We start from the raw sequence: 15,329 nt of genomic DNA on the forward strand, positions 1-15,329 counted from the left end.
GTTCTCTTGCAACTTCCAAGCCACAAGAGCTGCAACCTTGCCAATGACTCAATCGTTTCCCTGCACCCTCTGGGCTGTGCCACCCGCCACAGCCGCACATCTCCAGGCTCCCACCGGTTCCCGGCGTCTCGGGGCAGCGCAGCCCGTCCCAGGGGAGCCGCTGGCGCACCTGGCGCCTCGGGCGCCCGGGCCCTGCGCGCTGGTGGCCACACCGCCCGGCGCGCAGCTGTCGGCGCGCTCCCTCCCCAAACACTTAAGTGGAGTGGCTTGTCTAGCGCCCAGCGAACAACATTATCCAATTGCTTCCCGTTTTATTCGCAGGCTGGGAGCTGAGAGAGCCTGAGCGTTCACTTTCAACCCTCAAGGGGAGGAGGGATTGCGGGTGGGGAGGGGGGACGCTCCCGGCTCCACCTCGCGCGCGCGGCGCGACCAGAGCGCCCGGCTCCAGCAGAGGCGAGCAGCGCCGGAAAACCCCGCAGCAGCCCAGAGCCCCGCGATGGAGTGAGTATCCCCGCGCCGCGCGCGCCTTTAGCTGCCTTCCCCTCCGCATGTTGCTATGGCGACCGAGGCAGCCGGCTGATCCCGGCTTGGGTCCCGGTCCAGGATGGGTGTTTAATTTCAGCCCCGTGTGTACGCCTGGCGTTTCTATAGCAGCAGCCGGGGAGGCAGGAGCCAAGGGGTGCCAGACCTGAGATGCGTGGTTTTGGCCGCTGCCCCTTGGCCAGCAGGGCCTCGGGAGGGGACGATGTTGCTGAAGAGGGAGGCACGTTCTAGGCTTTCCCGTCCTTGCCCCAAGCTTCCGCCACTCAGGGAGTTGGCCGCAATAGCCATTACTTCCGATTCCTAACCTTGTCAGCATTATTGGACTGCAGTCAGAAAAAAAAAAAAAAAAAGAGTGTGTGTGTGTGTGTGGGGGGGGGGGTCACTGCGGATCAGAAGCAAATGTAGCTTGATATGAAGCGTGTAATGGAAGCATGATGAGTTAGTGGGGAATATGAGCCAGGGCTGCAGTGCCCCGGCTACTGGAAACCATGAGGACCCCCAAATAATTGATTTGTTCCTGGAGTAATTGAGAAAGGAGACAGAACAGTAGGACCAGCAGCCGAGGGTTAAATTACAACGTTTGGCACCGTGGGCACCGCATGGGAGGCATGGGGAAGAGGGCACGAAGGCAAGAGGGGCGTTAACCAGCAAAGACACAATGAAGGTCTTGGGTGGAGGTGCGGACTGGGATTCCTCTCTCCTCTCTCTTGGCCTCCCTGCGTTGCTTTTTAGTCACTCTTCCAGGCTGCTGCCGCAGCAGAGCCACTCTGACAGGCGCCAGGCGCCAAGAAAGAGTCATTTTGGGAGCCAGCTATTAGATACCGGCTCACTTGGTCAGCTTCTCCTCCCGGTTTGTTCCCACGGATACTCCCTGACACTGACGCTGTATGAAATCATATTTCAGCCCGGAGATAATGTCCTGTTTTCAGGTACTAGGGCTTTCATGCCAAACCCAATAAACCCCAGATGCAGCTAGTATGTTCCCTCCGTCCTTTCATATCTGATTGTGCAGATGCAATTTAATCCTCACCAACAAGGCTGCTAACGCAGAAGTGAGCGATGGTGTGGCATTTTAGCAATGAGGAGTTGTAGATTTCAGCCTCTGCGTTGGCTGGTCCTTGTGCTGGTGATTTCCTACACTAGTAATTTGATGTCTCTGAGCCTCAGTTTCCCTATTTATACAATGGAGGTAAAGATGTTCCTTTCTCATTTTGAAGTATTGAGAGGATCAGATGTTTCTTTCTCTGCTAAAGGGCTCTGTCAATTGTAAGGTATATGCAGATTTAAGCAGCTAATGATCAAGGCTCCGGAGTCAGTTTGCAGGGTTTGAGTCCTTTTACACTTTGCTGCCATGACATTAGTCTCTCTGGGCCTCATTTCTGGAAACAAATGGTGATAATAACAACACTTTTATGTGATTTTTGTGAAGATTAAGCCCGTTGGTGTATACCAAGTTTTTTAGAACAGAACCTAGCACAAACTAAACTCAATAGCATCGATTACCAATATTATTATTACTACTGTGGTCTCCAGCATTTTCCACTGACATCTGATGGAGTCTCAGGTTGGCACCTAGCTTTGTTTTTCAGACAATTGCTAAAGAAACACACTGTCCCAAGGGCAACTGAGAGTAGCACAGTTTTAAGATACCACTGTAGATGCAGACAACCAGAAGACACAGCAGGCTTGGGGATACAGAGCAGAAACTGGTCACCTTGCCATCATCATGGCTGTTTTCTGACCCAGAGATTCTGTTTTAAGAGATTGAATGTAGGTCTAGTTATTTGCTAGCGGAGTAATTTTCATCTTTATGATTTCACATTAACACTCTAATGTATATAACACATCTGCCAGGCTTAGAGCGTGAGAGTTTAGTAACTGTATAGGATTTGTCCATTTACCTCCTCAGACCTTCCCTCTATTTCCTCTCCATCCCCCACTAAGCTTAGTTCCAGGTGTGCCTGTCTCCCACCTGGAACTCCTTGAAAATGAAGAGTTTTCTCATTATACCCTTCTGCTCCCTCCATGGGATCCCAACTGGGGCCTCATCCAGCCTTCTTCTCCCCATGGGCCTGGCCCTGGCTTTCGCCTTCCCCTGTGACGTTCCAAAGCCCTCCTTATCTCCCAGTTAACCTCTCGCATTTCCAACTGTTTATCTGTTCTTTGCCTCGCTCCCTTTGCGTCAATCTTATGATTTGCTTTATAACTCTTTACTTCCCCTTTCAGAATACCACCTTTTTTTTGTCCTACCTTGAAATTTCCCACCTGCCACTTCCTGTCCTTCCCCTCAATCTAAACCAGCTCCAAAACTCATCCTAGATAGGACAGCTTGCCTTAAATGTGGGTGAGATAAGGACTCAATTCTCCTTTCTTACTGTATCCAACTCAGGTTTATGGAAAAAAAAATAATAAAAGAGGGAATGAAATTCATGTCTTTCTTTTATTTTTTCATTTAACCAACAAGTATTTGTGGAGGTTAGCACTGGTCAGTGAAGCAGTCATGATTCTTATTGCCTGGAGTTCATTGTCTAATGAAGGGATAGATGTTAAACCAGTAAACACAAATGAATCTATGTTGTTGTTCAGTCACTGGGGTCTGATTCTTTGCGACCCCATGGACTGTAGCACACCAGGCTTCCCTGTCCATCACCAACTCCTGGAACTTGCTTAAACTCATATCCACTGAGTCGGTGGTGCCATCCAACCATCTCATCCTCTGCTGTCCCCTTCAATCTTTCAATCTGCTGTCCTCCTGCCTTCAGTCTTTCCCAGCATCAGGGTCTTTTCTAATGAGTCAGCTCTTCGCATCAGGGGGCCAAAGTATTGGAACTTCAGCATCAGTCCTTCCAATGAATATTTAGGGTTGATTTCCTTTAGAATTGACTGGTAAAGTGCAATAAATGCCATGGAGGAAAAAACACAGAGAAAATGATGAGGATATAGGTTAGGGGGTTGGGATTGGGGGCAGGAGGAGAAGGGGATGACAGAGGATGAGATGGCTGGATGGCATCACTGACTCAATGGACGTGAGTCTGAGTGAACTCCAGGAGTTGGTGATAGACAGGGAGGCCTGGCGTGCTGCGATTCATGGGGTCGCAAAGAGTCGGACACGACTGAGCGACTGAACTGAACTGAGGGGGTTAGCAAAGCCCCACTGAAGAACTGAAATGTAATGTGACATCTAAAGGAGAATCTAATGTAGGAATTGGCTGGTTAAAGAGTAGATGGAAGAAGCACTCTGGGCTGAGAAAACAGCATGTGCTAAGGCCCTGAGACAGGAGAGACCTCAGCAAGTTGGAAGAACTGGAGGAAGGGTCCTGTGGCTGGAGTTCTGCAGTGAGGGGATGATGGTTCAGAGATGGCTAAGTGTGTGGAGCCACCAAAGAACTTTCGGCACCTCTCCTTCTGAAGGTGACCAACAAGGACCTACTGTACAGCACAGGGAGCTCTACTCTGTGTTGTGTGGCATCCTGGATGAGAGGGGAGTCTGGGGGAGAATGGATACATGTATATGTATGGCTGAGTTCCTTTTGCTGTCCACCTGAAGCTATCACAACATTGTTAATCAGTTCTACTCCAATATAAAGTAAAAAGTTTACCAAATGAATGTGTCATAGCCAAGTATGAGAATGCTTTAAATGTCTGCAACTGGAGAAGAGATTATCAGTTTTAAAAGCTAGACTGTTATGTGCCCATAGCTGATCGTTTTGAGTAAGCCAAGGTCACTATTTAAAATGACACTGAGTTAAAATAAAAGCAAAATCATTTATTCATGAGAATGATTGGTTTTAATAAAACAAGAGCATCTTAGTTCAAATGAGGGAAAAAAATCTCTATCACAAGCCGAGAGGGTCCTAGGTGATTGTAATTGGCTGCCCTCCTTGTTTGGTCAACTGGAAGATCGGGGTGTTTGTGGGCATGAACTGTAGATACTAATTTGATTCCACACCTAAAGGTTGTGTCAGACACTTCCCTAGAACAGTCTGGGAGCCGAAAGGCAAAGAGAACAGAGCATGGGAACTCTTTAAATTGCTAGAGTGTGTCCAGTTTAGACTTGATAGGTTCTTTACTCTGACAGCTGAGGAAATGAGAGACCATCACTTGTTATTTACCATTTGTTGCAGTTATATTGTGAGTTTTACCTTTTCAAAGTTTTGAACATTTGCAGTTTTGAACTGTGAATACAATTCTCACAGTTCATTTAATTGAGTTTTCTTTATGTACGAGTCTCTGTTCTAAGTGCTGAGATTACAACAGTGAACAAAGCTGAGCCAGATCATCTCCTCACGGAGCTTCTATTTAATCGTGGAGGACATGTATATAAATGTTAATGTCAGAAAGTGATAAATGTTCAGAATAAAAGTAAAACCCAGTAGGAGAGTGGAGGCTGATTAGAGCAGGTTACTTTTTTTCTTTTAATTGAAGTATAGTTGATTTACACTGTTGAATTAATTTCTGCTGTATAGCAAAATGACTCAGTTATATGTATATATCTTCTTTTTTATATTCTTTCCCATTATGATTTATCACAGGATATTGAATCTTGTTCCCTGTGCTATACAGTAGGACCCTGTTGTTTATCCATTCTATCTATAATAGCTTGCATCTGCTAATCCCAAACTCCCAATCCGTTCCTTCCCACCCCCTAAGGGAGGGTTACTTTTGACAGAGTAGTAAGGAAACATATTTATGAGTTGGTGAGTTTGAATAGAGACTTGAATAAAGTGAGAGGTTGACCCATTGTAGAAGGAGCACAGTTGCAAAGGTCCTGAGGCAGAACCCTGCTGTGTGGGCTTCGTTTTCACCTTGGATCTAAACGGAGTGCAGATCACCATCAGCCCTTTCACCAATGGCATCCTCTTTCCTGAGCATTTTGTGTTGATTAAGTGTTCAGTTGGAAGGTTTTGTTTTCTAGGAGGGCCCAAGGGTGTTATATCCTGAAAGTCTTTCTGTGGCTTTTATGCACAAACAAATTGAATGCATAAAATTATACAATCACATTCCTCCCCCCACCCCCCATAATTCTATAAGATTTTTCCATTGTGTTCTGGCCTTGACTGTTGTTCTGGTGAAGTCGGAGGCTAGCCTGGTTAATTCCTCTGGCAATTTCATATTTTTTGTCTTGGTGCTGACAGAAATATTTTTAAACATCAAAGTTTAGCAACTTTTTTTGTGATATTTCTCACTATAAGTTACCATGTCAGTTTTTCTTGGAAAATGGTATGTTCCTTTGATCTGAAGATCCATGCTGTTGCTGCTGCTGCTGCTGCTAAGTCGCATCAGTCGTGTCTGACTCTGTGCGACCCCATAGACAGCAGCCCACCAGGCTCCCCCATCCCTGGGAGTCTTTTTTTTTTTTTTTTAATTTTATTTTATTTTTAAACTTTACAATATTGTATTAGTTTTGCCAAATATCGAAATGAATCCGCCACAGGTATACCCGTGTTCCCCATCCTGAACCCTCCTCCCTCCTCCCTCCCCTACCCTCCCTCTGGGTCGTCCCAGTGCACCAGCCCCAAGCATCCAGTACCGTGCATCGAACCTGGACTGGCGACTCATTTCATACATGATATTATACATGTTTCAATGCTATTCTCCCAAATCTCTCCACCCCCTCCCTCTCCCTCTCCCACAGAGTCCATAAGACTGATCTATACATCGGTGTCTCTTTTGCTGTCTCGTACACAGGGTTATTGTTACCATCTTTCTAAATTCCATATATATGCATTAGTATACTGTATTGGTGTTTTTCTTTCTGGCTTACTTCACCTGGGATTCTTTAGGCAAGAACACAGGAGTGGGTTGCCATTTCCTTCTCCAATGCATGCAAGTGAAAAGTGAAAGTGAAGTCGCTCAGTCGTGTCCGACTCTTAGCGACCCCATGGACTGTAGCCTACCAGGCTTCTCCATCCATGGGATTTCCCAGGCAAGAGTACTAGAGTGGGGTGCCATTGCCTTCTCTGCTGAAGATCCATATTTTCCTTTATTTTTTGTAAAGGGATTTTCTTCCTAGCCTTCAATTAAAAATTTTATTCTGTTATCTGCTGCAGGTGCATCTATTACTCACTCCTTGCCATCATAACTGTTCTGAATTGCTTTCATTTTTTACCCTTGACTTTCCCATGAGTTCTTGTGACATTTTAAAATCTATCCCCTAGGTAACTGTTTTTTAGCAGTATTTGTTTAGTCCTTACTCATTTTAATGTAGCTTTCACTTCTTTAATGGTTTTGTTGTTCTGTTCATTTTCTGGCTCTGCCAGTCCATTTTGCACTTATTTTTTTTTTAAAGCATTTATACTTTACTTAATTTCTTTGAATATGTGGAGAAGAGTTTATCTGAAAATTTCATCCATTTCTTGTATCATTTTCTGAAATATATGTACCTGCCTTTTGTTTGTAAATCTTTCCTTTCTTTTTTCTTTTTGTTAAATAATAGTTAAGTATATAGAATCTATGCACGTTGATAAATTTTTATTTATTACTCATTTCCAAATGCAGGTAATTCTAGCCAAAACGGCTGTTTGTCCAAGAATAAGTGACAAGGATAAGGGCAGTGTTTGGGGGACACAGTGACTTTTGATGAGATGTTTTGCCTCATAAACATTTCTTACAACTCTGCAATGTTTTCTGGTCTAAAAATACCTTGCAGTGAGTGAACACATCACTCACACAGGTCGCACATCTCAGCTTACTTGTGTGTGTGTGTGTGTGTGTGTGTGTGTGTGTGTGTGTGTGTGTGGGTTGGGGTGGGGAGACAGACAGCTGCTTGGTGCTTATTTATCATTGCGTAATTGACTCTGTTTAGCATCCCAAAGGGGAGGGGGCAAGTCATCTTCAAAGGTAATTGTTATTTTCTTTCTTACATCTCTTGCCTCCAGACTAGTTCTCTGTGTTTAGTTTTTAAGTTTTCAGGGTTTCATAGATAATGAAGATAGAGGGCTCAGTGTCACTTCCTGCACTACTCCGGTGTGGAACCAGCCCCTCCACACAGATGTTCCCCATGTCCCCGTGACCTCCACATCACACCCCACCATTCCAACACTGGGCCTCTCTGGACTGTCTCCTTAGTTACAAAAGAAATTTGAAAACCTTCTGAGATGTACAGAGGTAGAGATCACCTTTTAGGGTTGTCCGTTGATTTAATAAAAATTATCCTCTTTTTGAAACTCATAGACTTAGAAAATGCACTTATAGTTGCCAGCGGGAAGGGATAGTTAGGGACACATTGCTATACTTAAAATGGGTAACCAACAAAAACCTGTTGTATAGCATATGGAACTCCACTCAATTCTACCACTTATGTGGTGGCCTGGATGGAAGAGAGATTTGGGAGAGAACGTATACATGTATATGTTTGCCTGAGTCCCTTTGTTGTTCACCTGAAGCTATTACAACACTGTTAATCTGCTATATGCCAATACAAAATAAAAAAACTTTAAAAAATTGTCTCTCTTTGGCAGATAATTCTTATAATCTGCGACTTGAGAATCCTAGCTCTTTGCTAGCTTCATAGTAGATCAATTTTTATTTATGATTTTTCATTCTTTTAGTTCCTTTCAGCAGGTTTCCTGCAGATAGAAAACTTGCCTTTACCATATCTTTGAATGAATCAATGAATCTTGTGTTCCTATGAAAATAATATTGGGAACTACCAAATGTCATTGTTATTAGAAAATCATACATATCTTTTTCCAATGAATTCTTAGGAATGTCTATGTCACAGTAAGTTCGTGAATGATATTATAGATACTTTGCAGTGGAAGAGCTTTGGAAAGGGTATGCTGCTGCTGCTAAGTCGCTTCAGTCATGTCCGACTCTGTGCAACCCCAAAGACTGAAGCCCACCAGGCTCTGCCGCCCCTGGGATTTCCAGGCAAGAACACTGGAGTGGGTTGCCATTTCCTTCTCCAATGCATGAAATGAAAAGTGAAAGTGAAGTCGCTCAGTCGTGTCCAACTCTTAGCGACCCCATGGACTGCAGCCTACCAGGCTCCTCTGTCCGTGGGATTTTCCAGGCAAGAGTACTGGTGTGGGGTGCCATCGCCTCTCCGTGGAAAGGGTATACTTGGTGGATATTCTTCATCTTGCCCATCAAACCTGCTGTCTCCTCTTCCCACACTGATTTGTGCCCTAGGAGGCTGGCCTCTGTGGTCTGCATCAGTCAGGCTCTCCTGCCCTTTGGTTTCCTGTTGGGTTGGATCAAGGGGAGACATGAGCAGGGTAGAAGGAGACTGAGGTCAAAGCATTTATTGCATCATCTCCTTTCTTGTAAGGAAGTGGGTTGGCAGTAGCTGCTTTTTTTTCCTGAAGGCCACAGCCGCTGCATGCAGCCTGTCCCACATCTGTAGCTCTAGTTCTCTTCCGGTTCTGACACCCCTCTCCACCCCACCCCCACCAAGTCCCCTCTCCGGCTTCCCTACTTTCTTAGCCTTTGGTGCTTCACCATCCCTGTTAGTTTTTCTTCACTCTGACCATGTCTCTGTAAAGCAGTCCCTTTATTAAGCTCACTTCGGTTATCCAGTTTGAGTGTGCCATCTATTTTCAGCTGGGATTCTAACTCTCAAAGGATAAAAGTATTTAAAGTCTTACAAAAATGTACTTCACATTTCCGGGACAGACCTTGACAGTTTTTGTTTGTACACACATTCTGGTCATTGGCGTGCAAGGCTCCAAAATATGACACGAGTGTTGACAGTTGTTATGAGTTTACCATGAACTTACTAAGGAGAAGCTTCGGTTCCACAAGGTACCAAAGTGTGTGTTTGCTTCACATCGAAAAATGTCATTTTTCTTATTACCTATAATAAAAATTCCCCTAATTTGACTCCTCTGAGGAAGACTAATCCCAGTTATGGAGAGGTTGAATTAGAATTTTATCCTATTTAAAGAAGTGAAATTTTCTTCTCATTAAAGGAGGGAACCTTACTAGTCAAAATTCTGTTTTTGTGCACAGAACGTCATTGTATTTCACTACTGTTTAAACATAAGTGATAATTTAACTAATCAATAGTGTGTAAGTGAATGCTTCCTAAACTGCTGCCAAATCAATAAAATCTGTCCCATCTTGTTTGCTCTTATTCTTCACAGACAGCCATCTCAAGAGCATAAAATAGATCTAATCAGAAGGTATATCTTACAAGTTCTGAATGTTGTTCAGTTGCTGAGTTGTTTCAGATTCTTTGCGACCCCATGGACTGCAGCACGCCAGGCTTCCCTGTCCTTCACTATCGCCTCCTGCCCTCAATCTTTCCCAGCGTCAGCATCTTTTCCAATGAGTCAACTCTTTGCGTCAGTGGCCAAAGTATTGGAGCTTCAGCTTTAGCATCAGTCCTTTCAATGAATTTTCAGGGTTGATTTCCGTTAGGATCGACTGGTTTGATCTCCTTGCTGTCCAAGGGACTCAAGAGTCTTCTCCAGCACCACAGCTTGAAAGCATCAGTTCTTTGGGGTTCAGCCTTTTTTATTGCCCAGCTCTCACATCCATACATGACCACTGGAAAAACCATAGCCTTGACTATACAGACCTTTGTTGACAAACTAATGTCTTTTTTTTTAACATGCTGGCTATGTTTGTCATAGCTTTCCTTCCAAGGAGCAAGTGTCTTTTAATTTCATGGCTTCAGTCACTGTCTACAGTGATTTTGGAGCCCAAGAAAATAAAATCTGTCACTGTTTTCACTATTTCCCCATCTGTTTGCCCTGAAGTGATGGGACCTGATGCCATGATCTTAGGTTTTTGAATGTTGTTTTTAGCCAGCTTTCTCACTTTCCTCTTTCACCCTCGTCAAGACGCCCTTTAGTTCCTCTTCACTTTCTGCCATTAGAGTGGTATTATCTGCATTTGATATATTTTATAAGTTCTGAATGAATGGGCTCTAAATTAAAGATATTATACTCCATCTAGTTATATAAGTATTTCATACTTAGAAAGTAAGTTTTTTAGACTGCTTATCATTTTGCTTTGAGTACCACTAATTCTCTGTCAGTTATGTTCATTTATTCATTTGTTCAACTCATAATTATTAAATATCTACTTCGTGCTAAGTATTGTTCTAGGTCCCTGTGATACAAATATGAATATGACATAGTTCCTGCCTTCACGGAGGCTACAATCAGTGAGGAACAAGTATAACTGGCTACGTAATTTTAATAAAGTGTGCTAAGTGTTGTACCGGGGGAAAATTTGAAGAAATATTGTCTGAAGCACATAACAAGGGGACAGGAATCTAAATGAATCTTAAGCATTCAGAGATCCTGCTGCTGCTGCTGCTGCTGCTGCTAAGTTGCTTCAGTCGTGTCCGACTCTGTGCAACCCCATAGGCAGCATCCCACCAGGCTCCCCTTTCCCTGGGATTTTCCATGCAAGAACTCTGGAGTGGGTTGCCATTTCCTTCTCCAATGCATGAAAGTGAAAAGTGAAGGTGAAGTCACTCAGTCGTCTTTGACTGTTAGCAACCCCATGGACTGTAGCCCACCAGGCTCCTCCATCCATGGGATTTTCCAGGCAAGAGTACTGGAGTGGGGTGCCAGTGCCTTCTCCGTCAGAGATCCTACATGGGGCCAAAATCCAAGCCTGATTCTTAGCCCCTCAAATTAAGTTAGCATTAAAACAAAAGCTTTTTTAATATCTGAACTAGTCATCTTACAACTGCTTAAGTCATTTTCCAAAAAAAATTAGCCAAGCTAATTGCAGTATTAAAGCTAGATTGAATAATTGATAGTCTTCAAATATAACGCATTTGTTCTCACTAACAAGCCTATGGCTGAGGCCCCCTCCACGACCACTGCAGTGCAGTGGTAAACGTCTGCCCCCTGGAGGAATCAGAAACTCCATTTTTTCAGATAATAGTGCGAAGAGGGTTCAGTAAGGAAGGAAAGCAAAACAAAGAACAGAAAGGAAACAAAACAGAACAAACAGACAAAACCACATGAAGATGTATTTGCTGGGTACTGCTAAACCTTTTTGGATACTTTACTTGTTTCAGCTGTCTTTGTTGAAATCATGTCCAAAGCCTCTCACTTTTGAAGAGCATTAAGATTTGCTACACTATAGCTGAGTCTTCCAGGGAAGAACTAAAGAAGTTGGTTTAGAAACAAAAGTTCTCCAACTTTCCAGTGCTTTCCTTACCTTATTTTCCAAGACAGAGGTGTCCAGCATTTAAAGCTGATGACACCAACAATAAAGGTTTATTTCCTCAGAGACTCACACTGTAAGGTTCAGTGAATCCCCTGGGAATGATGTTAAAGGGCAGTTCCTGATTCTGTGGATCTGGGGTGGGATTGGAAAGTCTACATTCCCAACAAGCTTCCTAGGAGATGATAATGATGCTGCTGCTCTGGAGACAATACTTTGAGTGGCAATGCCCACAACACAAAGACACAGCGTAGGGCTCTATATAATGCAAGAAGTGAGCATCTCGTTCTTTTACACGTCCTCCCCACCAACAACCCTCCTGGTAGAGGATTGCTGCCATGAACTGGAGTTCAGCAGTCTACAGAGCAGAAACTAGGCTCTTCATTTTAGTTGGCATAACTTGGCAGTTCCATGTCTATAAAGCCTTTATTTTCTAGAAAGTTAGGGCAGGATGGGGGTTTGGAAAAAAAGTGTTCAAGGGGTAAACATGAATTTTATCTATTTTTAAAAATATGAATTTAAAAAGTGTGGGGGTCATAAATAATTTAAAATCTAAAAAAAATTTCTTTGGCCAGTTCCTTGATGTTTAAAAAATAACTAGTGAATCTACTTACCTCTAAGTTTTGCAAATCGGTAAAATCTTGGTGTAAACGTCAAGTTATGATTCTATAAATATTAGTCATGTTAATAGGAATACGAAATGTTCAGGGCAAGAAGCTTGTGGTATTATATTTTTTGGACAAGATCGACAAATTTAGGGATCCTTACTGTTGAAAGTCAGGGAAGAGTGACTGATTTTATAAAGAATAATTTAAACATGTTATTATGTTGGCTTTTTATGTGAGATGATAATTATCCCCCAAATTCCTTCCTTGTTATGGGAGTTAAATAGTCTAAGAACAATACATGTTCGAGAATTAAACTGTACAGAATAAAGTTTAGTTATGGATTCTTGATTACTTAATAAAATGATGGCTCTCCAAACCTAATTACATTTGCGTGAATTAAACGCATTTCTTAACGGCTCTCGATTTGTCTTCCACCAGCCTGTGTCAGCTATACCACGTGCCTTCCTGTTAGAGTCACTCCAGGTCTCGAAATTAGAAGCATTATATTATATTATGGTGATGTACATATGGCATCAGTGCAAGAAGAGTAGGAGTGTCATGCCCTGCAGAAACAGAGATTTGGAAGGAGTGTGTGTGTGTGTGTGTGTGTGTGTGTAAAACTCTTTTTTAAAGGCCTCCTTCTAAAATGTGTATCTGTGTCTTATTTTGATACTTTCCCATTTCCCCCATGCATTACCTTGGGAATGATAAAAGGATTCCTAAGGCCAAAATCCTGAGGCTGATGGAAAAGCTTTGGCCCTTGTCTCCCACTGTCTAAATTTGCCTGCTTCAGGGGACTGGTCATCCTTGGGGGTATAGGCTGGCATCTGGCATGCCTCAGTAGGACTGGCTGCCTGTGTTCCTCCTGGGCTCTGGCGGGGGTAGGGAGGTTAGGGAGAAAGGATGGGAGAGGAAGTGGGGAGGGACTTTGTGATGCAGAAACACAGGGTGAAATCTACAGAGGATCCTTGGTGCCTGTTGGTTTTTTCAGTAAGGAAAGCTGCTTGGGTGGTCTGCAGAGGAGGCCCCTGGAAACTGGTCACTCCCACTGCCTGGCTGATATTGATAACCTCTGATTTTCTTTCTTGTTTCTCTCTGTCTCTGTGCATCTCAGCTTTGCTGGTCTCTGGATGGGATGAAAACCAAATGGGTCCTTCATGTAGTGCCCTGAAATGGTGGGAAGCTGTTGGTTTAATCCTGCTCTCTCTTTCCCAGTGAGGGGGACTCTGTCTACCTGGGAAGTTCCCTTGACACTGAGCTATGCCAGCCTGGGGAATAAGTCAATGCAGACAAAATGAATTGTCTTCCCTTTTGTTTGGTTATTTTTCTTTCACTGTGTTATTGAAGTTTCTTAAGTAGACCCTTGAGCTCACCCAGAGCTATTTTTGTTCATGGATAGTTGTCTAATTGCTGATCTTTGTTGGGAGACAGAGGCTTAGGTCTCCCATGTCATCATCTTGGTGATGTCACCCTGGAACCTAATGGAGCTCTGATCCATTTCCAAAGCATACAACAGTCTCCTATAACATCTAAAGCTGTATCCCTAGACCCTGGCATTCTAAGTGGTACTAAGATGCAGGTACCATGTAGCTATCAAGATAGCTAGGGGCCTAGCTCAGGTTGTCACTGCTTTTGATTCACAGAATAAAAGATCTGTAGGGTGGATTAGCATAAACCGGAGATCAGAGGTAGTGTCATTGCCTGCAGTTTGCCTATATTGGGGTGGAAGTTTGGGCTTGCAGTTGATGAAGAAAACTCACCTACACTTAGGTATTAAGCTTATGAATAGATTTACATTTGGAGTCTCTTCCACCATTAAATGATTCATAGATGGTATTTCATAGGTTCCCTTTATCAAATTCAGGATGTTATTTTCTTTCTCTACCCTCCTCCAGTCTGTGACAGTTTCTCAGACTTTTTCTGTTTTTTTTTATTACTATGACAGTTTCAAGGAGTACTGGTCAGGTATTTTATAGAGTTGTCCTCCATTTGGGTTTGTCCCATGTTTTTCTCATGGTTAGGGTGGGGCTATGGCTTTTTGGAGGAGGACCACAGAGGGGAAGTGCCAGTCTCATCACATCATCTCAGGTGTATGAACAATCGATGTGACTCATCACGTTGATGATGTTACTCTTGGTCATGTGGCTGAGGTAGTGTTTGCCAAGTTTCTTCTTGGTAAAGTTACTTTCCCACCTTTTCCAGGGTGTGCCCCACCTCCTTGAGGGAGGGTAACTGGATAATTTACTTGAAATTCTTCTGTAGGGAGATTTATTGTTTCCACACCATTTATTTGCTTATTCAATCATTTAGATATCAGCACAGGCTCATGGTTATTTATTTTATATTTTAATTAGGTTATTATTATCCAATGCTACATTATTATTTTGTTCAAATTTTTCTGTTTTTGTCATAGGGATCTTTTTCATGTTGACAGTGATGTACCTAAATGTAGTTTTCTTGATGTTTCTTCTATAGGGTTTTGGACTTTCAGCATATATACTTTAACCACTCATTCTTTATCCTTTTCTTTTGGGACCCCAATATTCATATTTTAGAGTGCTTGGTATTGTCCCACAAGTCACTGAGGCGATGGTTTTCTAAAGCTTTTTCCTTGTGTCATGCTTCTATTTTGATAATTTCTCTTGATCCATTTTCACATTCATTTTTTTCCCCTGCATTGTCCAATTTGCTGTTAGTCACATCCAATGAATTTTTTAAGTATTTTGTTGTTTAGTCCCAGGATTTCTTCTTGGTGCTTTGCTAATCTCCATATCTCTGTGAATTTTCTCATCTTTCATCAGTTATATCCACATTTTCCTGTAGATCCTCTGACTTATTTACATAGTTATTTTAAACTCCTTATCTTCTAATTCCAGTATCTGGGTCTTCTGTGGGCCTGTCTCAGCTGACTGTTACATAGTCTTCACTCTCACTGTGCCCGTAGACGTTTTTGAAATGATGATGGGGGACTCCCATGTTAAGTGGTATCTGCTTAGCACCTCCTAAGGCAATCTGTTCTGCAAAATGTCTTACTAAAGTATCCAG

General features: G+C 43.0%; 1 protein-coding gene across 6 annotated transcripts in view; it reads left to right on the forward strand.

Annotated features, from left to right (window-relative positions):
* Nucleotides 1-365: 365 nt before the first annotated feature.
* The window catches only part of PALM2AKAP2 (PALM2 and AKAP2 fusion), a 517,050-nt gene continuing 502,086 nt past the window's right edge, over nt 366-15,329 (forward strand). For 3 of the 6 annotated variants that reach the window (XM_070795255.1, XM_070795256.1, XM_070795257.1), the window contains exon 1: nt 366-501. In XM_070795255.1, the coding sequence (XP_070651356.1) occupies nt 497-501 (5 nt within the window). In that variant the 5' untranslated portion in view covers nt 366-496. The remainder of the gene's footprint in view (nt 502-15,329) is intronic. The other 3 variants (XM_070795258.1, XM_070795260.1, XM_070795259.1) reach the window with 2 other exon arrangements.

The sequence above is a fragment of the Bos indicus genome, chromosome 8, assembly GCF_029378745.1.
Source record: "Bos indicus isolate NIAB-ARS_2022 breed Sahiwal x Tharparkar chromosome 8, NIAB-ARS_B.indTharparkar_mat_pri_1.0, whole genome shotgun sequence".
In the NCBI taxonomy this organism is placed as follows: domain Eukaryota; kingdom Metazoa; phylum Chordata; class Mammalia; order Artiodactyla; family Bovidae; genus Bos; species Bos indicus.